Raw genomic sequence first — 23,972 nt, forward strand, 5'->3', positions numbered from 1 at the left:
ATTCATGTCTCAAAATGAATGTAATTTAAAATTAAGCTGAATTTCAGCTACTTGGAGCAGTTGCTAAAGGCCACAGCCTGGTGGGCCTCGTGGCTTTCACAGCCTTGGCTGGGGATAATTAGGTTTTTCTGCCAGGAGAGATGTGACAAGAGCCAGATGTGAAACGTTTACAGGTCCCGGCAAGCCCTGCCTCTGGAACTCTGAGCATAAGGACAACCTAGGCGGAAATAGAGCGCGGGTGCTGTGGACCAAAAAGTACATTCCCTTCCCTTCCTCAGTTTAGCAACCTGTATTCCTCTTTGTCCCCCACACTGAGTCAGACCTGACTTAGATGAAATGCATGATCCAGCTCTTTGTCTTCCTAGCAGATGGAAGGCACTGTTGGAAGTAGTTAGGAGATTGTGAAAGTGCTTTGGTGAATGGGAATAGTAAACTCAAGGAGCAGGAGCGGTGCTCTGCTCAATCCTCTCTTCACCTGTGTGAGCCAAAACACCATGCAGACAAATGAAGCACTTCCTTCTGGTGGCCTCATATCACCCTTAAGCGTTTCCACCTGAGTGCCCATGCCCTTCCGGCTGTGACGTTTGTGTTCAGAGTGTGTGTCTCTGCCCGCCTCTCCTCCCAGCCCCCAGGGGCCAGCCGGGCCTGTTCACTCAAAAGTATTGTCGTTGTCTCTCCATCTTCTCATTCTTCTCAGATCCCTGGTCCACAGTATTTATGTAACATATGTGTCTTGCCAGTGGGTGGATCTTTCCAGGGAGGAATGAATAGAATGGGGGAGAAAGAAATGCTTACTGGCCCCATTAGTCTGAGTTGGTGCAAAGACCACTCTGCCTTTGTCTCAAATTGTATATGGCCATTTTCTCTGGCTAAATTAGATTTTGCAAGTAAAGACTCTACCAGTGCCGCAATTGTGCCACCCTCCCAACTGAGAGAACAAACCGAGCCTGGAATACGCAGGCTGGGTAGGTGTCTCCATGCATTGTTTCAAGTAGAGAACCAAGGAGGAGGAGGTGCTTTGTGGGAAGTGGACACTTCTGTGTTTAGCTTTCAGATCAGAGCACGGGCAGGGAGAACGGCTTCCATTTCTTCTTCAAGAGCGAAGCAGAAAGAATGCTTTTGGGGATGAACTTGAGCTGAAACTTGAGTTTATAACTGTCCTTCCGTTTCATCTGGGAATTACATACCTTTGTTCCTAAGGCTACAACTGGAGATAAATCTTTGCAAGCTCAGATGCTTAGGTGAGGGTAAATTTTTAAAAAGTTAGGAGACTTCTGCACAATAGAAGTGATGGTCCCATTTTACCTGGTAGGGCATCATTTTTTCAGGGAGGTGGGAAGGGGTGACTCAGCCTGAGGAAAAGCAAGCCTGAACTGACTTTGTCATGCTGGTGAAAGGGACAGGACCTCAGTTTTGCCCAAGTGCCCTTGGTACTACTTTGCCATTTTTATGGATCAGGTAAGTGTGGTGTCATCAGGACGACCTGAGGAGCCTCCTCACACTTGGATGCCACGAGCTTCTCCTTTCATCAGCAGAAAGAAAGTGGGATGCCCAGGTGAATAAATAGTGGCAGCAGAAGTCCGCTCAGCACTTTGCACCGCATCTTTGTTCGTGTGGGCATCTTTGTTCGCGTGGGCCATGCCAGGTGCTGAGGCAGTCACAGTAGTGAATACCCATGGCTCTTGTCTACCTGGAGGTTTCTTACTGTGGGATTAAATGCGGATTTCTATTCATTTATTGGAAATCAGTTACCGAGAGCAGTAGGATTAGGTGACTCTCAAAAATATCAGACACAGGTAGTATTAAAATTAAAAAACCACCGCCTTCCCCCCAACCTTGGAAAGTTATCTACTAGAATATCTTATGAGGGTCCCAGGATTTAAAAGTATTTGTATATTAAGATGTAGGTATTTGGAGGTTAAATGCAGTATAAAATGCCCCTTTTACCCGTAAGGATGTTGGCAACATATACACTCATTTGTGAGGTCAAGATCCTACCTTATTAAAATAAAAAAAAAAAAAAGGATCCTACTTTATGAGTGTGGAGATTTATTTTGTGTACACATGGAAATCTATCTTGATCTATGTTTTATAGTCTTGTTTTGTCTTACTGAGGAGCATTTCATGGTTAACATCTTCCTGTTTGATTGTTGAGAGATTCAAGAAAGTTCCAAGTATGTTACCATTTTAATATTGTCTCAAGCTTCATGCTGAAGATCCGTATAGAGGTTAGATAAGACAGTTTCAGCTTTGATTGTGATAGCATTTGTCAGCAAGATATACAAATTATTTAAGGTTTAGTGTAACATACCAACAGTATCTTAAATATGGTGAATGGTTCAAATTCTGAAACAGTTTATTTTTAACTTGTTTAAACTGGCTTATGTATTCATAGATGAAGAATCCCATTTTTTTACTCTAAAATTGCACTTATAGTCATCTATTTGTAATCTTTATATTTGCTATAAAAATTTATATTTGCTATAAAGATGTGTTAATAGATTACACATCTTTATAGCAAATAATGGATGAATGTAATATAAATGTTTTTTCATATTTTTATATTTTATATTTATATTGACCAAACAAGTAAATACCATTTTCAGATTTTGTTTAGACATTTATTTTTGAGATTTATTTTTTTGAATCACTTTTTAGATTTTCTACCCTTCTATGGTAGACTTTTAAATAACTGATAAAGATGTTAGATTTTTTTATTGTGTTTTCCTTATTATAAATCAAAATTGTTGTCTATTTTGCTTATTTTGGTAGTATATTAGTCATTCTATCTCTTAATGAAAATTAAGTTTTTAAAGTTCTCTGTATGAAATATTTTTTTAAATTTTAGGTTTAAGTCAGCATATTTTACTGATATCCCTGTTTAAGATATTAATCAGATTACTGTTTCTACTTATTTACATTTTGATTTGACTTACATATATAAGTAATACTTGATTATCAAGAGAAAATCTTCATAAATGAACAAATACTAAATATAAAAAATAATGCAAGTAGCTTTTTTTTGACAGTTAACTCTTGTTTCAGTTAATTTGCTCAATTAACAAATAACTTTGCTGAGATTTCCAGGGTATCAATCTGTCATTTTTAAATTTCTTTTATTAACACCAGCAAGTTGATATACTTAAAAAATCTGTATTTAAATGAAAGGAGACATTAATTTGAATTAACACTAAATATATTGTACAGTTTCTCTTTAAAATAATCATAGTATCTGGTTTAATAATTATGAATTTAATACAGGTTTTGATAGATGAGTTGATAATATTTCAATCCACCTTCATAATTAAGTATCAGGGGTCTATTCTTATTCTACAGCTTCTTTAAGGCTGAGTAAACATGATCTTAATTATACTCACAGATAATGCTAGAGGATGTTGATTGCTCAGTAAGGAAAATAAAATCATGCAGCCTGACCTTAAGAAATTATAAATATGGGACTGCTGACAAATGGTGATAAGCAGCAAACATCTAAGAGAGAGGATTGGTTTGCAGGTCAATATTGCTGAAAGAAATTGGGTTTGGTTAAATGTATTATGTGTATATTTAGAAGTGTTCCTTTCAAATATTGTATACAAACTCTCAAATACACTTACTATACCTAGGTTAGAAGTCAGGTAAAAATTCCTGTTTCAAGAGCCTACTTTAACAGAGGTATATTCTGAATTAAGAAGACATTACAGTAAACCTTTAATGGTGGTTGAATTCAGCCCCAAAGAATGAGAATGGAATCAGGATTCCATGAACCTTATTGTAGGTGAATTCAGTGTCGTAACCTGCTAGTCATTATGCTTTTCTAATGTCTATGCTTATAATAGAGGATGAAATGCCAACCTTTACCAAAGAAAAACAAATGGAAGAAATATCTACTTCAGCATCCATCAGTTTTGCATCTGTGTTATTCTTTGAGTCTAGAAAAGGTTACTTGGGAATAAAATTAGCCATTTTATAACTTTCTATCAGCAGAAGTGGGAAAAAAATAGTTGCCTGGTGCACATATGTAGCTACTTATTTCTATTCACTGAGTCCCCGGATAAAAACAGTGGGTAGTGTGCCTATGAAAAAAGGCTGTCACTGTTATTTTCATACAAACTAGAGTCTGTTTTTATGTTTCAAAAATATTTACCTTACTAAGGAATTTGAATGCAGTGCACAGGATGAAAAATGAATGAGTGGTGAAATACATTTATCTTAGGCATCGGCTGTTCTATTGACAAAAGGCACAAATATGAAAATTGTCGAAATAATTAGATTTTTAATTAGTGCATCATTGTAAGATTAATGTCATTGCGCTTCATTGCATGTAATTTTGTATTAGAAATTTCATGTCAACAAAGATGCTACCTGGGGTTTGCTGATTTGAATCCTTAATTTATCACTTGTATGTGTAGCATGTCACATATTTGCAGTCAAGACCTGAAAGGAGGCATTTGGTTATAGCTTCACTGGTGGTGAGGAATATTGATGATGCTATACTGTATGAATACTTTATATTTTCTAATATTCAAGAGGCAACCGCCCCTCAAATATTAGTGAGTACATATCAACTTGCAAAAATTTTGGTAATAGCATGAGCAGATAGGTTGTTTAACTGCTAGTCTATGTCTGTATTTGAATTTTTGATGATTAATTTTTATGCCCTATTCTCCATTTAAAACTTTGTTTTCCTTTACCTTTTGACAGTTGCCGAACAAGCAACCGGAAAAGCTTGATAGGCAATGGGCAGTCGTCAGCTTTGCCTCGTCCGCATTCACCTCTCTCGGCTCATGCAGGTAATTAGTTCTCTTTGCTTGAGTTTTGTCCTACTTCTTTTTTGCTAGTTTTTCAAAATAATTCAGGTCTTTTGAAATTCAGGTGTTTTCACATCTTGTTAGCTTGGTTTTCCTGTTGGTTTATCACTAAGTTGTCCTTTCTGATGTTGACCCAAACTTTATCTTCTTTCAGAGTGTTTGCTCTCTAAAATCAAGACTTTCTTTGTACGCGAGGCCCTTTTTCAATTATTTCTTTCTCAATTTCTAAATTTGTGAATGATGCAGGTCATGTCTGCATGTTAGGGTTACTTGGGGGAGTATGGGCATGTTGGGTCCCATGAAGAGGATTAGTGTTAAGAGCTGCAGAGGAAGAAAAATACCATTTTCCTCCATTCTTCTAAGTTCTCCACTGGGATCCCAGTAACCAGAAACGAATTAACCAGAGGAAAGCATCCAAACTTATTTAATGTGAGTTTTATGTGACACGGGGAGCCTTTATAAGGAAGTGAAGACTCAAAGAAATGGTTAAACATGAATGTTTTTTGATAAAGATTGAAAAAAAGTGTTGGGGCAAAGGTGAGCTAATAATTGTGGTAAACTGGGGGGACCTTAGCCAGGGCTGCTGTTCAGATTCTTTGTGTCCCTTATCTTTAGAGGTAAGGATGTTTCTTCACTCCAGGCACAGGGAGAGTACCTTTCACACTAGGGTTTTAGGACCCGCTTTAGGACAGGTGAGAAAGTGCTTCCTGCACACACTGTTTCTTACATTCCTTAAGCTTAAAATACTCAGTATGTCAGGAGGACGTATTATAGTATGGGGCTGCATGTCCCGCACTCTATCAGAAATAGTCAGCATTTTTTTACTCCCTGAAGTTGAGCTTATCTCACATATATTAGCTATTACAAACAATGTTATGAGCAGTCTAGGACGTGTCTTTTCTTATGTGTGTGCACAAATTTACCTAAAAATTTACTTGTCGGTGATATATATACAATAATGATCTATTTCGTCCATCTCCATTGTGGGGCCAATAAAGATCCAAAAGATGAGGCCCTTGGGCTCAAGTACTAATTATAAGGAAGGTGGAAAATGACAACGAAGACTGCTTTGTATGTTGTGTGTGTGTGTGTATGTGTGTGTGTGTGTATTTTTAAAAGTTCTATCCAAGATGGTGCAAAAAAGAAAAGGGTTAATTGCAATCAGGAAGGCCTGAGAGAGTTTGAAGGAGATACTTCCTCAAGATGTTGAAAGCTGACCAGGACATTGACAGGTAGAAATGGGGTGAGAGAATGGGTGTTCCCAGAGGGTGGCTAGAGCGTGAGGTGCATGCTTGATTGGAAGAGGACATAAAGGTGAAAAAAGAAATGAAAGTCAGAGTGGAAGGGATTTTGACTTTGTGCCCTTCAAGGATTTTGAGGAAGGTTCTGTGTATTCGGAAGGTGTCTTCAGGATTGTGAAGGATGATGGGTTGAAAGGATGAGCAGTTAAGTTCTTCCTCTATTACACTCTTGTGAAAACTCTAACTTAACACCAATGGGCTTTCAGATCTGGTTGATTTCATATTTGGAAGTTGGGCTATGAATTCCTCAGAAGTCGTTTTGCTTGGGGGTGGGGGCTCTCAACTTGAGAGTGGGCATTATCTGTAACATGTTTGGGGATAAGGGAGAGACAGAGGTAGTTGCTCCATTAGAATTAAATTTTATTTTATTCATAGTAATGAATAGAAGATGATAAAGTAAAAAAAAGTAAAAGATAAATCAATAAAATTATGATACTGTTGCAAGACCACTAAAGTCCAGAAATGCTATCTCCAGGCAAAACTTGAGAGAAATTTGTGTACAACTACAAGAGAAGACATGTTTTAGACTGCTCATAGCAGCCTTGTTATGTACTAGCTAAACATGTGAAGCAACCTAAATATTTATCAATTGGAGACTTGATGAATGAACTGTGGCATAGTCATCCACAGAACACGGTCCACATAGAAGAAAATGAACTAGCCCGGCACATAGGTACATGGGTGAAACTCAAAGACAGGATTGGACAACAAACACAAGTTCTAAAAAATATTATTTAAATCATTCACATAGGCTAACATGATGCTACAGAGAATATTGTGTTTAGGGGTACACATACATATATACATAAATATGTGTGTATATGTGTATATATGTTTGTAGTAAAAGTATAAAAGGAAACATGGAATTTTAAGCACCAGTATCATGACATTAGTTACTTCTGAGAGTTGTGAGGAGGGTATAATAGGGGAGGGGGATAAGCAGTTGGTAATACTGTATTTCCAAAGCTGTATGATGAGTACACAACTGTCTATATTGTTACCATTTACACTTCGAAGATCTGTATTACATCATTGTCATAATAGTAAAAGCTGACAGGGGTCAAGCAAGGCCACATACCTTCCTGGGGGCTGGAATTCTTTTTTTCATCTTTACCTTCCTCCAGCACAGTGCTGGACAGTATATCCTAGGTGCTAAGTGAATGATGAATTCTGTCTGTTACCTGTAATTCAGTAGTGATTAACAAAATTAATCGTGCTCCTGTTTATCGTGTTCTGTAGTAATTGTACCACATTTTATGTGCCTTTTGTTTAGTCTTTCATTACTGTGATTTTCCTCAGTTCTTATATTGAGATTAGAGAAAATGTGGTTAAGACTTTAATGATCCTTTTAATTATTTTTCCTTTCTTGATGTAGACTTAGCTTGAGTTCTTTTCCCTTCAAACATAATTTTAGTATTTAGTCAGAGGAGTGGGCAGAGAGGAGCCTTTCTTTCAGTTTCTGAGTGTATTTTTCCTTATGTTATGGAGCCAACAGGTTGTTATTCATTCAAAAGCAGGAGAAGTCTGTCAGGCTTTTTTGTGAGAAGTGGCATTTATCACAGTCTGGTAGATTCCTATTTCTGTATAAAAAGAAGAAAATGTAAATTAAGTAAAGGACCAGTCCGCCTGTCTTGATAATGTGAAATGCCTCCTCACTCACCATGCCTCTTCCCTCTTCTTTCCCGTTGCTGCATTCCCTGTCACATGCACGATCCACAGAATGCCACACGAGGGTTCCTAGATGTCTCCATGACAAGCAAGAGAAAGAAACACTCCCATCTCTCAGTGCTCATTGACCTAAGAGATAAAGCCATGCTTTCCATTTTTCTTAGGTAGGGATGATATGAGTCAGGCCACTCATCACTGACATATGAATTTATACCCATCAAATGAATCAGTAGAGATGAGAACTTTAATTTATTTGTGTAGATGTATCAGTAGTGCTCTGAGGAAAAGGAACACTGGCATAGTGTTCGTAGCTTATCTCCACAAACAAAGTAGTGTTTGTTGAAAGACAGGAATTCCTCAAAGAACAGTGAGCAGGACAGTCCCATTAAAAAAAGGGAGATAGTATATCCTGGGCTTCTATTTCCAGGAAGATTCTAAGCATGAAATTTAATATAGTAACCCCAAAGGAAAACAGTAGTGTGTCTCTCCTAAAATGAAAATTTCTATGTAATAAACAAAATCAAAAGAAAAAGTATTAAATTTTTGTATGCTTATAACTGACAAACATCCAATTGCCTTAATATATAAAGACCTTGTATAAATTAATGTGAAAATTGATGAATGAACCAAGAGAAAATGGGCAAAAAATGTGAATGGCATATCACAGAAAAAAAAAAAGAAAATGGGCAAGAAAAACATGAAATGTTGATTCATTGCAACCATAAGAGTAATGTGAACCAATATAAAGAGGTAGTATGGTTCATCTAGCATACTGTCAAAACTTTGTAAATTGGTAGAATCCAACAACAATAATAGCAAGGTTGTGGTGAAGCAGTTCCTCTCCTATAATATACAGGGATGGGCAACAGTAGGTTCACAGTTGTAATGCAAATGAATAATACAATAATTAATAAATAACGATGCAAGAATAAACTCTGTTTTGTGTACTCTCAACTGTAAACCTACTTTTGCCTACCCTGTATTCATCCTCTAGGTACTACTATGGAGGGATTTTGCAGACGCAATTCAAGTCCCGAGTGAGCTAACCTTTTACACAGAGTTTATTTGAGTAAGCCTGACCCAATCGTACGAGCCCTTCGAAAGAAAGACTTTTTTTCTGGTTGATGGCAGAAGTTAGAGATAGGAGCCCGAGAATGATGGGATGTGGCAGTTGTGGGCTTGAAGGTGGAAGAGGGCAGCCTCCAGAAGCGGGGAACAGCCTCAGGCTGACAGCCAGGATGAAAGGGAGACCTCAGTCCTATAACAACCTCAGTGATCTCAATCTGTCCACAACCTGTATGAGCTTGGAAGTGGGTTCTTTCCCAGTCTCCAGATAAGAGGCCAGCCCAACTGATACTTTGACTTTGGCCACATGATACCCTGAGAAGAAAAACTAGGTGAGGGTTCCTGGGGAACTAGCAGCTTGTGATTTTCTACCTTTCTTTGCCTTTGGCTTTATGATCCCTTGTTAGCCCCTCCCTGAGCTCAAACAAGTCAAGTCTACCTGGACTTCTGCCCCATAGAACTATAAGATTAATAGATTATCATTTGTAAGCCACTAAATGTTTCATAATTTATGACGTAGCAATAGAGAACTAATGCAGGTATTTTTTTGGTTTCTTTGTTTATATTTTTACAGCCATATTAAAATGTTTTTTAATTAAATCTTTATTGTATTTTTTCCATTTCCATTCAGTCGCTTTATCCCCCCTCCCCTCCAGCAGTCACCACGCTGTTGTCCATGAGTCCTTCTTCTTTTTTGCTCAATCCCTCCATCCCCTAATCGCCCCCTTCCACTAGCTGTCATTATAAAATCATTACACGCTAATAATTCTTACCTTCCTGTTCCCTGAAGAGAAACATTACTAAGTTTCTCCTTTCTCCTTCCAAAATTTCCTTATGAGTACGTGTAAATATATTTGCTTGAATAATTTGAGAGCAGGGATCTTGGGGAGGCCATTTTAATATTCTGCCTACCAGAATATTATTTCCATATTGTATTTGATTCTAACGGTAAAAGTATGAGCTCTAAAAGTTATACTGCTAGAGGATGAGCCACAGACTAGATATAGATAAATAACGGAGACCTACTGATTCTACATTTTTGAACTCCTAAGAGAAAATATTATCCTGTTGGCCAAAATAACTAACCTTTTGTGTCTTCAAAAATTGTTTTACTATGAATTCACAGATGATTACTTAGACTCATTTATAAGAGAATTTCTGGAAGAAAATATAGAAAGGAATGTCACTTTCCTATTGAACAACTCAGGAATTTATTAAAGACAGGATCTACCTTTAAAAAGTCCATATAAACTATTAGGTTAGTATCTACTTGGGAAAAAATACATATATATATTTAATATATGTAAACATTATATATATTTAATATACAAGGTCCAGCAGAAGTAAGGCCTGCTTGAGTGTGGTTGGTAGGGTAATGATATGGTTGTAATGATTTATAATTTTAATTTTAACATTTCACCTAAAATGTCATATGGTGTGCTTGAGTGTGATATTGTTATGTTATAGAAGTATATTCTTATGATTTTGTAGTAAAAGATTTTATTAAAAAGGAGGCATTCTATGTGCCAAACCCTGTATATTTTATATATTTATATAAATAAATATATATGTATATAAATATATAAATTTCTGGAGGGTTAGCCGCCACTCTCTTTGCTGCTGCTCGGCTCACCAAGGCCTTCTTCCAAGATGTAACTGAGCTAAAACTTACATCCCTACCAGTAGCACACAAGGGCTCCTTTTCTCTAACTCCTTTCTAGCATGTATTACTTGTGTCTGATAATAGCCATTGTAACAGGTGTGAGGTGAATATTTTAGTATGTTTAATGTGCATGTTTTATTAATCTTTTGTAATGTCATGGATATTCTTTTGTGATTTGCTATTTGACTTTTTGATTAATGTAAATTTTTTTCTTTCATTCTTTTGTGGTACAGTTTGTCAGTCTTTCTGAAATCTTCCGTTTTTGTTGTCATTGTGTCTAGTTGTCGAGTTTCATTTTATTAACAAGACTGGTCTTGCTCTAAGAATCGCCTGCTCTGACCCCACTGCTTCTTCTGCCCTTTTATGCTTGTCAAGGCTGGTATCAGTGATGCGTTTCTTTACTTTCTCATACTCCTTAGTATGTCATGAAGGGTGATGGTTTTTCCAAGCAGTGAGCAAGGTTTTGAGCTACAAGAGTTTTTCTGAATTCTTCCTAAATTTATAGGCTAGCCTTCAAAGGGAGGAAGATAGCAATCAAAAAAAAAGGGAGGGGAATCAAAAGAATTTCTGTCTACTCCCTAGATGACTAGGAGAGATTAAACTGTTACATATTTCTGCTGAGATGTTTGTGGTGCCACCAGGTTTTGCATGCAGCTGGTGGGAACCACTTAGTCAATAGAGATGAATGCTCTTTAGATATCCATGAAAGATTGCTCCTTGGATAAGGTAGACTAGGGACACAAGTCCTGAATGTAATAGTGTCTTTGTTTCCCTTATTTTGTGACTTTCATTCAAAAGCCACTACTAGGTTTTTCATGCTTGAAATATTATTTGCCAAACTGCAAATAATAAATCTGCTTTGTAGATCTTTAATAAAAATGTTCATTCAGCAAGGCAGTGACCTCTTTTGTCCGAGTAGACTAGATGGTTTAAGACAAATGATTCCCTTGCTTCTTTATATTTGGGTAACAGAACAAAGCAGATTGTGTGCCCATAGAGTCATGGCAAATCGGTTGTTCGCCATAGTGGAAATCAAGTTTCCTGATGACCCAAACAACCACTCTTTCTTGAAAAAGACTCTTTCTACTCAAGAGGAATCTCTGATATGGTCACTCATTGTCATTATTTTTATTTTTTTTCTAATTGTAAGCAGATCTCAACAAAATCAACTGAAACCAGTAAAACCAGTGTTGGGTTTGGAGCACCTTGAAATCTCTGTAATGTAGGGTTTCATTTTATTGTGGTTAAAATCAGCAGTTCATTTACTCAGGCATGGGTGGAGCGTCACCTGGGAATCATCTGGTTTTCGTAGAAGGCTTCAAAGGGACTGAGACCAGATTTCTTTATCTAGTGTATCTGTCCAGATTTTATGATTTCACAATGCATCTGTTTTGTGATTACAAGTATTTCATAAATCAGTTTCTCTGAATTATGGAGAGTGCCCTCTTTCTTATTCCCTGCTTTACTCACAGTGTTATATTTTAATCTTTAGCCTTTGTGTCATTGCCAGTTGTTGGCCTGAGTAGTGACACATCTTGCCCTTCCTGCTTAAAGAAAAGGATGATAAAATCAGATGGGCTGACGTCAGTGTGTTTTCCAAGTTGAGGGTATTGCTTTGTGTGGAATCACTAATGATGCATATATGCCAGCATTGTCAATACTTGTTTCATGAAGATCCCTCTGCCCCGTGACTTCTGTTTATCATTTTGGCCCTTTGAGAAGACTGCAATATTTATGTGTAATTTATTCCTCACAATAAAATGACTGACATCTTTCATATTCCTCTAATCTCTAAATGTAGAATTTAATCTGAATGGTCTTTGACTGAGCTTTTTAGCTTCTCCATTATCAATTGAAGCTTTTGGAAGCTGACTTGTAAATTTCATTTTAAAGCTCCTCTCTGTGAACAAAAGTGGTGTTAGCTTGGTGGGTGTTGTTTTGTTTTGTTTTTTGTTTTCCTACATGGGTCTCCTGGGCAGCCACTCAGGAAGATTTTACTTTCTCATCCACTGGGAAGAGCTCTTCATTCTTTTCTTTTACTAAATCAGAAAGTTGCAATTTTTTTGTGTTTATGCGTTAACTGTGGATTTTCTTCAGTTTGGTTTGATTGCTGAAGTAACAGTTGGATCATAATTGCCCATTTTCCAAGTGAGATTGACAGTATTGAGTGATAGATTACACGTGAGGTGAGAGAGAGGTGATCAAAGTTGGCTTCTACCTGTCTTTCCGAGAATATGAATGGATGAACGGTCATTTCTTAGGATGGAGGAAACAAGAACAGATATGAGCTAATGCTTAAGAGTTCATTTTGCTGTATATCTCATGGGTTTAAGATACCCAGGAGATATCTAAGTGACAAAGAGTTGTTATATGAGTGTGACTTAAAAGATTGAACCTGTGCTGGTGATAATCAGTCCGGAAGCCATTCATTCATAGATATTCTTTAAAACCTTGGGAAGGGATGAAATCACCGAGAGAAAAAGTTCTGGCCTGAGAAAACAGAACCTGCATTTGAATCCACAGTGCCAACATTTAGAGGTTCTGAGAGGACAAGTAGCCAGCAGGAAATTGAGAAGCAGCAACGTGAGAGGCAGAAAGGAAAGAGGAGAATATAGTGTCTCAGAATCCAAGAGAAGACAGGGCTCCCAAAAAAGAGTGGTTAGTGTTATCATTATCAGGGTCATGCAGAGTGATATATGTATTTCATTGCTTTAAAATGTATAAATAACATGTATTATGTCTTCTAAATTCCTGACAGTTTATATTATTCACATTGCCTGCCCCACCCCCGCCAAAAGCCCAAGTCTTTCTTTTTTATCTACTATTTGAAAAATTGGAGATTTCCTTATGTCGAAGGTTGCTTTTATTCTAAGGTCTATGATAAATGATCACCTAGAAAATAAAAGGTGCATTTAAAATCCTTGCGAAATCCCTTCTCTGATCACCCTTGAGATTTTCAGAGCTCGGTGCCCTCAGACTGGACAGCCTCAACGCCCGTCTCAGAGACTTTGGTTTTGCTGGTGCTGTGGTGCTTCTAGCGCGCTCTTCACCAGCGTAGCCCCAAGGCTTCTCTGAGCTTGCACTAGTAATCCTTAGCTGTATGTAAATACAAACTATCTCCAGCCCATTAGCTGGCAAGAGTGTGGATTTGGATCACAGAAAAACGAACTCTTCTGCAGAGAGAAAAGAACTTGAGGCAGGGGTTCCATTAGCACGGGGTCGGCCATCTGTTTTCATTAAATGCCCAGTGCTCTTGATAGAAGGCTAAGTGTTCAACATAACCAAAGTGGCTTTACCTATTGGACAACCTGCCAGAGAGGTTTAAAATTTGTATCACAGATTAAATTACATGTGCTAAAGAGTATTTTCTTAAATATCATGTACAGCAATGCCCTTTCTATCTTTGAACCTCCTAGTCACTCTAGCCTCATTATAATATCAGCTTTAATGGCTCTTTAATGCAAATTTTTGTATTTATTGCAGCAATGTGTGAGTACTTCTCTACAAAAGCTGTGCAAATTGAAGGCTTTTCAAGTTCTAAGCTTTTATGTTAGGAATTACAGTGGGTAAATTAGAGCTTGTCATGATATGTTACAGTGCACATATACTGCGGTAACCCTCACAAATTCAGAGGGCTCAGCAATGGGGAAGAGCTGCCCATCCACACTCCTGCGTCAGTCGATAGCCAGTTTTGGTTTCCTTGGACTATGAGGGGAAAGGTGGAAAACATTTAGACTATTCATGCAAGAAAGTCATATAGTTTAGGAAGAAAAGCTGAGATTTGCTTTAGAAAAAACAATTTAGGTTTCTCAAAAAAGTCTTTAAAATCGTTTCTTTCTATTAATGAAAGCTGTTCATATTTATTGTAGAAAATTTGGAAAATACAAGAAAGTATAAAAATTATCTACATTCTTACCCATCCCTCAGAGTTAACTGTAAACATGTATATTTATATATCTACATCGATAATAATATTTATTACATTTATGTATACATAAATTTGTGCATACAAACATAAATTAATGTATATACATTTATATGTGTGTGTGTAAGTATGGGATCAGAGATGTAATTTTATCTAGGTCATTTTCTTTCCATATTACTTTGAGATTTTTACATATCATTAAATGTCTTTTTCCCCCAAAATGCTTGATTTTAATGAATACAAAATATTCCAGTTTGTGAATGTGTGATAGTTACCTTCCTCTAAATGAATATTTTGGCTTCTTCCAGTTTTTTATCCTTGTAAGTAATGTTGTGGTGAATACCATTACACAAAATGTTTTGTGATCAACTCTGTTTAGTATTTCATCTTAAAGTGGGAAGTTATTCTTTAAGGTCCTGGCCTTCTATTGTCTTGTATTTGTATTATTAGGCCGCCCATTGTTGTCTGAGGCCCTAAGAGTCAGAGATTGGGTCACAGGAAATGCTCTTCAATGCTTGCCACAAATGACATTTAATAAGCATCAAGAATGTGTTGTGTAGGCACCAGAATAACTTGACATGTATCTAAGTACATCTCAAGTGTATTCTCTGTAGGCAAAACAATAGTTAGTCCTGTTAAACTTCCAGGAACTTTGTACCTGGTGACATCATGGTGACCCGGAGACACTAGTGAGGTAAATGAAGGAGGAACTGTTACCTGTTCACATTTCACATTGTGTTCCTTCTTTTCCAGGCAATGAGGACTAGACTCTGGTGTAGAAGGCTCTAGCTACTACGTAACTCCATAATCCTGCTACCCAGGCCCCATTCATTTTCAGATCTCTAACAATTGATAAAGTACTATCAGTGGTGTATGTAATAAACATTGGACCACAGGGTAAAGGTCTGGCTTTCACTTACCTCTACCAGGTATCAGCAGTGCTACTTTGAGCAAACACTCTCTAGGTCTCAACCTCGTTTTCTATAAAATGGAAATAATAGAACTTGCCCTTGCAGCCTCAAATGAATGATTAAATTTAACAGTATTTGCAGTGCTATAAAGTGCCAAACGGTGTGAGCTTTCAATAAACTACTGAAGTATCATTATAACCAACCTGAATTCATGACATGGTTAAAATGGTAAGATGCCATAGTGTGTAAATTTGAAGCAAATTAGAACACAGGCTTGTTGGAGTCTCCAGGTGAATTGCTGACAATGGAATATGGCATCCTTGTAACAGTCTCTGCTGGGACACATTTGTAGTAGTCTGTGATGTCTTCATTTTGACACACCAGCCTTTGGAAGTCCCTTAGCTAGAGCACATACTCTGGCTTAAAGCCAATTTGGGAAATGAACAGCATTTTTTAAAAAGTCGACTCCAGTGTATCAGAACCACAACAATTCCAGATTGGCTGCCTCAGGGATAGGGAGTCGGAAGGGTCATTTGGGAGTGGGGTTCACAGTCCCCTAGTCCACCTTTGCTTCAGCCAGAGAAAAATCAACTTTTGTCAGAGTTGGGGCCACAGAGCAATTGTTTTGCCTGACCTAAAGATAAAGATCGGAGCCAGGGGTGAAGGCCTGCTTCCTGGTCACTGCCTTTTGCCTTCTTCCCAGCGAGGCCCTGGAACCTAGGACCTGACGGTTCCCTCTGGATGGATCGGGAAGACCTGGTATATCCCCAGAGTGAGCTCTGATTCACTCTTTTTTTTCTGGGTCCCAATCACAGTGTCTAGATAAATGGTTTTCATTTGTGTCTTCCGTCGTACTCTGTCAAAGAACTTGGGTCCCCCATGTGCCTGAAGAGGGGATGGGGGAAAGCTCACTTTTCCAAAAAGAAACACATGGGTTAACATATATTTAGTTGTTATAGCCATCATTTACGGTGTGTTTTAAGGATAGAGAAAAAGTTCCAGATTATTTTAGGAATGAACTATGGTGCTGTGATACTTCAAAAGAGTAACTGGTAGTCAGGAGCTGAACAGGGAAACAGTAAATTAACAAGACCCCACATGGCTATATCAGGCCAAGGATGGTCAGCAGGAAGAGGCCCTTACCTAGTAAACAAGTGAGAATATGTCCATCCTTTTTCCTTAGAGATAAAGAAGTTATATTTTAGGCTAATATTTTTAAAATTTTATGGTGATCTGCTATCAGCCACCTGTAACTTTGAACAATTCTCTTTAATTTTCTGTTCTGTTAAAGGAGGAGATTGTATTGCATGCATTTTTCTAACATTCTTTTTTTAATATTTCTTCTAAGGCTGTATCACTCGATATTTCTAGTTCTTTTGTTTTAAAGGATTCTTTTACCTTGTGTTCTCATATTTGCCTTGTGTTCTTCACTGGTGTCCTGCTTTTAGTGAAGATTTAGATTCTCTTTCAGCTTCTAAAATATTAAGGAAAAAAGTTAGTGTGGGACACCAGCTTGGATTCTACAGATATAAGAAGGAGAGGGAACCCACAAGCACATTCTAGATAAGGTCACTTTTTTCTATTTTATTATCATCTGAGGATGGATGTTCCATTTGTAAGGACTTGTGATGGGAAAACTGGTTGTCCTGTTGCCTGGGTCTCCTAGGCACACTTTGAAGGTCATCTCCTTCAAAATGCATTAGCTGGAGTAATAATACATCTCAGTTGTGGTGAGCATATCTATATACTGGAACAATTAGACCCAAAAGCCTCCCTTTGCACATGTGGGAATGTACTGGAACACTATAGTAGTTGCCAGAGTCACCAGCCAGTCATTAAATGAATGAATTTCGTTTTGAAGGTTTTGAGAGTAGGAGAGAGCAAATGAGTGTGTGTGTGCGCACACGTGCGTGCACGCATGAGGGTGAGAGAGGAAGATTATCAGGCCAAGAACATATAGAATGTGCCCCACTTCAATGTTAGGAGGTGCAAATCATCTTACATTTTATTCATTAAAATTGAGATATAATTGATATATAATCTTGTGTAACATTTAAGGCATACAGCTGTTGGTCTGAAGCATTTATATATTGGAATATGATTACCACCATAGCATTAGCGAATACCTCTATCATAGTCTATAACTACCATTTCTTTTGATGGTGAGAATGATTAAATCTAGTATGAAGTTTATAATGCAGTGTTATTGATTATAAACTCTATGCTGAGCATTAGATCTCTGGAACTTTTTTTCTACTAGTTCCAAGTTTGTACCCTTAAACAACATCTTCCCAGTTCTCTCAACCCCTAGACCCTGGTAACCACCATTCTACTCTCTGTGTCTCAGAGTTCAGCTCTTTTAGATTATGCATATAATAGGGTCATACTGTATATGTCTTTCTCTGACTTCTTTACTTAGCATAATGTTCTCAAGATCTGTCCATGTTGTTGCAAATGGCAGAAGGCAAATCATTTTAAATAGGCCAAATGCAGGAAAAGAAGCCAGTTCTTCAATGGGTAAAAACTCCGCTTCCTTGTGGGATCAGTAATTAGGTTTGGGAATGGACACATTCTAACATCCTCAAAATCAAAAGCTAAAAATGAGCTTCTTCACATTTGGTACTTTGCCCCATTACTTCAGTAGGAAATGTGAGTTTTCGAGCTTATCAATCATCACTTCATTTGACAGTTTTTATTTTCAAAAAAGAAAGGCCAGATGCAAATTCTTCTTTGCTCTCAGAGACCCAGGCAGACTGTTAACATCAAGAGATGTACATACATACTTCCCCTGACAACAAATTTCACGTAACTGAAGCATGCTGTCTGCTTTGTCAGTAGTTCTACGAAGCTGTTTTATTCATTCCTCCTGTTCTTATTGTTGACAAAAGAGATAGCTATTCATTTCTTCTGGTGACGTGAGGCTTTAGCCTATCATGAATATGTGCCTGTCTAACCTGACTCCTAGTTACCGTTTTGTTTCCTGAGATTGTCTTTACTAGAAAGATAGAAATTACAGTAACTAAATTTAAGGCACTGACATTAACATACCTCAGAGTGACGGATTTACTTATGGGCTGTGTGTTTGTTAGCTTATTCTGCTTTTAGTTGAAATATTTGTAACCTTCTTCAGTAATATGAGATATTGAGAATATATCAATGATTGGTTGCATCTTTAAGAATTACTCTATGTACCACCTAACATCTCATGATTCAGAAACAGTCAACTCACCCTGACCAGTGTGGCTCATTGACTGGGCATTGTTCCGCAGAGTGAAAGGTTGCCAGTTGGATTCCTGGGCAGGGCACATGCCTCGGTTGCAGATTTGGTCCCAGTTGGGGAGCATACAAGGGGCAACCGATTGGTGTTTCTGTCTCACATTGATGTTTCTCTCCCTCTCTCCCTCCCTTCTCTTCTCTCTAAAAAAGTATGTAAATAAAAATTAAAAAGAAAACAGTCAACTCATGGCTAGACCTCTGAAATAGTGTGGCAGATAGCCGGATGGGCAGAAGACATCTTCAGTATCAAATACCCTGGCAGATGAGACGTAGTATCTGTGCCACCAGCCAAAAAATCAGAGTCACCTCCCACCACAGGAAGGCTGCTTTTTGAGCTGATCAGAGACTTCCGTTGCCCTCCCAGCAGCCTCATCTTTCTTTATTAGATTTGAAAAACTCCACTTTCTGATATTATACATTCATGCCAAGTAAATTGGGGATTCTTTAATTTATAACAATGTATCTTTTTGGTGGGGGACCAGATAAATGGAACAAAAGTAATAATTTAGGATAATATTAATGAAGGTTTTCTCAAGTTGGAAGAAAAATTGAGTTACAAAAAAAAAAACCCAACCAGATAAAATTCTGCCCTAGGTATAGTTTTGTGACTTTTAAATTTGTATGTGATGATTGAAAAATATCTGAATAAATATCTGAACAGAAAAAAATGTTTGGTTATGGAGAAATAAAACTCATGCTGGCCTCAGACTTCCCTTCCACAAACTGCGAGATAATGGTGTTGAATCCAAAGAAGTGTATTTGCTCAGCTTTGGTACATATGTATGTATTAATGCATTATTATATATGTAAGATCACACAAAATATATTTTCATGTATTTTCTGAGAAACTGGTATAAAGATAGAAGATGACTGAGAGTTAAATTGAAATAAAGAAATAAGTAATTTGAAGATGGGGTCGAAAAGTACTGTGGTGAGCATTAACAGAAAAATAAAAGTTTGAAATATTCTTTAAATGTAGTAGTATAAATAATGACTTGCTAATAGCAATATAGAACTAGAACTCCCCTTGAGTAAGATGATGGATGGAGGTGTGGCAGAAGCACACATATGCTAAGTTCCTTGACTTTGGGCAGTGGGTCAAGAAATAAGAGTTATACTGTATTGCTTTTGAATTTATTAATTAGTAAAATACACATCCAGGTGTGTTTTAAAATTATGTAACGACTATAACTTATTACTATGGAAAAAATAGTGATTTTCTTGTATGTCTCAGAAAAAAATTATACAGCACTGTGTATGAAAACTACCAACCCACATCACTTTATCAATGTTAAAATTAGGAGGCCTGGTAGTTTAATCTATAGAAAACAACTTGACTTTTAAAATAAGTGCATGTGCTTTGATGCATTAAAGATCAAAATTTAATGTAAAAAAATTTAATAGAACACTATAAGAATTATTTATTGGAAAATATTGAGGTTTACCCCATGAACGCTGATTGGTTTAATATTATAAATACTATTGATACATCATAGCAATAGGTCAAATGTTCATCTGAATAGATGTGGAAAGTGTACATTATAAAATTAAACATCCATTTCTGTTAAAAATTCTTTAGAAAATGAGAATGAATAGAGAATTCCATAATATAATAAGACATATAATTTAAACTGATGGCCAATATCTTGAGCAAAATACTAGAGGCATCCTAATAAAAACTCTTCCCATGAATACTTTGTTCTAGAGATTCTTTGTAGACAAGCAGCACATGAAACTGAAACAAAATCTATAACTCAAAGGTGGTAAAATTTGTTATTTTCAGATGATATAAATAACCAAGTATATCCAATAGTGAAAGCATTCATTAAGTAGATTGTATACAAGATGAATATATAGAAATTAATATTATTGTATATTACCAACTGTAACCAGTTAGAAATGATAAAGAAAGGAATCAATTTGTCCTAGCATTTCACTCTCTTTCCCCCTTCCCTTCTCCCTACCCCACTTCCCCTCAAAAATGGGGCATAAAAATACCATGCCTTTGAAGTAACTGAAAAGAGACTTAAAAGAGTCTTGCTTGCTATGAAGAAACAACAAAACAACAAAACTTTATTTGAAAGCTAAGCTATTTTTGAATAATGAAAAGACATGTCATGTTCATTTGAGAAAGGCTAAATATTATTTCTCCAAATTAAATTACAGTGAATTCTAACTGTGTGTGTATGTGTGTGTGAGACTCTGTTTCCTTCATTGCAAGCACCTCATTCATTCTGTCTAGTTCAAGCAGAGGGGTGATTTATTAAAGCCTGTTAGGCAGTGCAGAGAATTTTCAGGAGGGCCAGGGCACTGCAGGCCACAGGGCCTGGAGAAGCTCCCAGGCTGCAGCCTGGCACTGGGCCAGGCAAGTCCTGGCTGCTGCTGCTGCTCCTGACCCCTGGCTTCCAGAGACTCAGACACCGCTGCACCCCAGGAGAGATGCCCCCACCACCCCTTTTGCCACAAAATTGATTCCTTTGGCACATACTTCCTTATGTTGCCCTTTTTCCAGCCCAAGTTGAGTTTAGAGTTAAATCTCAAAGCCTCGCCTATGCCGTAATTGCAGGAAAAGCTGAAAAAGAGGGTGGTGGCATCAACCTTGGGGAGACGGGTCTCATAATATGGGAAATTCCTCTTTACATAGGTAGACTGCTCAGAAGATGCTGGGCGACCGTAAAGATGGCAAATGCTCACCGTGGTAACTTGACAGAGATCTTAGTGTACATCGGGAAGTCTGAGTAGGTACAGTTGGCCAAGTAAATTCCATGAGTTAGACCTGACTACCTGAAGTTGTCACACATCATAACATGATAGCAATGCCAGCAGTCACTCACATGTGAAAAAAAATTGACTGGGATTGATGGCGAAATGAGGGGGAAACTTCACACACTACTGAGAAAGTAATAATCTGCAAATGGTATTGGGAAAATTGGCTAGCTAAATGGAAATACACAAGGTAAGCTTTCTTCATGCTGTATATTAAAATGATTTTCACATGGATTTTAAATTACCTGTAAAAATTAAACCCTAAAAAGTAAAATTAATATCTGGTTGAATATTTAATGTGCTTAGGTTGGGGAAATAATTTCTGAGCATGAAAAAGTGGAAGAAATTACTAAGGAAAAGATTGATAATAAGAGCATATTAAGAGTTTAAAATTCTGTAACTTAAAAATGCCATAAACAAAATTAAGACACTAACAAATGGCTGAGAAAATATCTGCAATAAATATGTGGGCAGAAGTTTAAAATTATTAAGTAAAAAAGAGCTCTTTTATTAATGAATGTAAGAAAAAGTTCTAATGCCTCACTGAATAAATAGGCAAGGGACAAGAACAGACAGCTCACCAAAAGAAGTAGAAATGGCAAGCAAACAAATGAAAGTTTAATCTCTCACTGATAAAATAAATGCAAATCACAATAATGAAATACCAGTTTTCACCTGACTTGCAAAATATTAAACACACACCCAGTAATAGTAATTTTTGGTGATGGTATAGTGAGATGGGTATTCTAAGTATATTATTGTAAATTGACAGTCTTTTTAGTAAGCATGGTGATGCTTTATGTCAAAAACCCTGAAAATAGTTCATATTACTTGAACCATTAGTTGTATTTTACAAAATATAATTTAAGGAAATAACCAGAAAGTGCTCAGAAATATGTATTTCAGGATATTAAATGCAGCATTATTTGTAATAGTACAAAATTGGAAACAACCTAAACCTTAAATAGTAGGGAGAGTGATGGTTAAATTTTAATCCATCTATATAATGAGTAATTTGTGGCCATTAAAAAATCATCACATTAAAAAATTTTAATAGCATAGGAAAATTACCATTACAGCTTAACTATTAAGAGCAGGATACAAAAACTGAATATGGTTTATGGTCCTGTTTAAAAGTGTGATTTGTATATACATGTACATACTATCAAAAAGTAGACTGAAGAAAAATACCGCAATGTTACATTAGTAGGATTATCAATTTCATTTTTATAGTTTAATGTATTTTCTAAGTCCTTCACCATGAGTATGTGTTAGCTTTAGAATTAAGTTTTTAAGTTATTTCAAAAGTGAGCAGTTCCTTTTCTATGGATTTTAAACATTACACCAGCTAAATCTCATGTGCACATTGCTTCCACCTTCACCATCTGCCTCCAGTTTAAAGCAGTTAAACAGTTTTATGTTTAGCATTTTCCATTTGGTAGTCACAGTACAAAAGTTACCCCTCACTCTGATTTACCCTTTGTCAGCCCCGTGGTGCAGTGGGCACAGGCTCCTATCCTCTAACCAGCATCACCTAGGAAAGCGTGAGTCTCCCGCAGGGTAGAGGGGGATCTGTGTGAAGATTGGAGTGTTACAGAATATATTGCTGAATAAAGATCTTTTTCACTTTTTGTTCTGAATAATTGGTGTTGGAAAACATTACAAAACTACTTAGTAGAACGTTTGCCTTTATTTTTTTGATAGAAAAAAAAAGATGTTAGTTAAAAATGTCCTAGGTAAAAGTGTTCTGTGCTAAGAATCCAGATTGTAAAGCATCTATCCTGTAGGGGGACCATCAACATTTTGTTTTGCTGTGGCTTCATTTCATAAAATGTAAAAACTGGCTATGGCCCCTATATGCCAAAGCTGCGGGTTCAATTTTTGGTCAGGGCACATACAGGATGCAACCAATGAATGTATCAGTAGGTGGAACAATGCCTGGCCCTGGCCTTGTGGCTAGGTTGGTTGGAACATTGTCCGGTACACCAAAAAGTTGCAGGTTCGATCTCTGGTCAGGGTGCATAGCTATGTTGTGGGTTTGGTCTCGGGTCAGGTGCATGCGGGAGGCAACCAATCAATGTTTTTCTCTTGCATTGCTGTTTCTCTTTCTCCGTGTGTCTGTCTGTCTGTCTGTCTGTCTCTCTCTCTCCCCCCCCCCCCGTCTCTCTCCATTCCTCCCTCTCTAAAATCAATAAGCATATCCTTGGGTGAGGATTTAAAAATATATAAAAAATAAGTGGAACGATAAATCAACGTCTCTCTCCCCACCTTCCTCTCCCTCCCCCCAATATCAATAAATAAAAAATAAAATGTAAAAACTAAGCCCTCACTGAGTCATTATCTTGTTCATTTTCCACCTGACAGTGCATTTTTAATATTAGGTTTTTAAGTCATTCTATGAAATGATTAGCTATTATAACATTTGAAATTTCTTACTTTTAAAGTTATAACTTGATTAAACAAATAATCAAATGCAGCTATTGTTCTGCATCATCTTTATTTTGTGTCCCAGCAAAACAGCTGGCAATTCCTTTTTCAGTGCCCTTGGAAACCACCTCAGGCCCAACCTTGGCCGAGATTCACTGACGA

The 23,972-nt window shown here is 37.1% G+C and overlaps 1 protein-coding gene across 5 annotated transcripts in view; it reads left to right on the forward strand.

Moving 5' to 3' along the window:
* The window catches only part of MAST4 (microtubule associated serine/threonine kinase family member 4), a 527,956-nt gene that overhangs the window by 416,195 nt on the left and 87,789 nt on the right, over nucleotides 1-23,972 (forward strand). For all 5 annotated transcript variants that reach the window (XM_054578437.1, XM_054578438.1, XM_054578439.1 and 2 more), the window contains one exon: nucleotides 4,702-4,790. In XM_054578437.1, the coding sequence (XP_054434412.1) occupies nucleotides 4,702-4,790 (89 nt within the window). The remainder of the gene's footprint in view (nucleotides 1-4,701; nucleotides 4,791-23,972) is intronic.

This window comes from Pteronotus mesoamericanus, unplaced genomic scaffold (assembly GCF_021234165.1).
Source record: "Pteronotus mesoamericanus isolate MK-2021 breed Mesoamerican mustached bat unplaced genomic scaffold, CSHL_Meso_final contig_50, whole genome shotgun sequence".
Classification (NCBI taxonomy): Eukaryota; Metazoa; Chordata; class Mammalia; order Chiroptera; family Mormoopidae; genus Pteronotus; species Pteronotus mesoamericanus.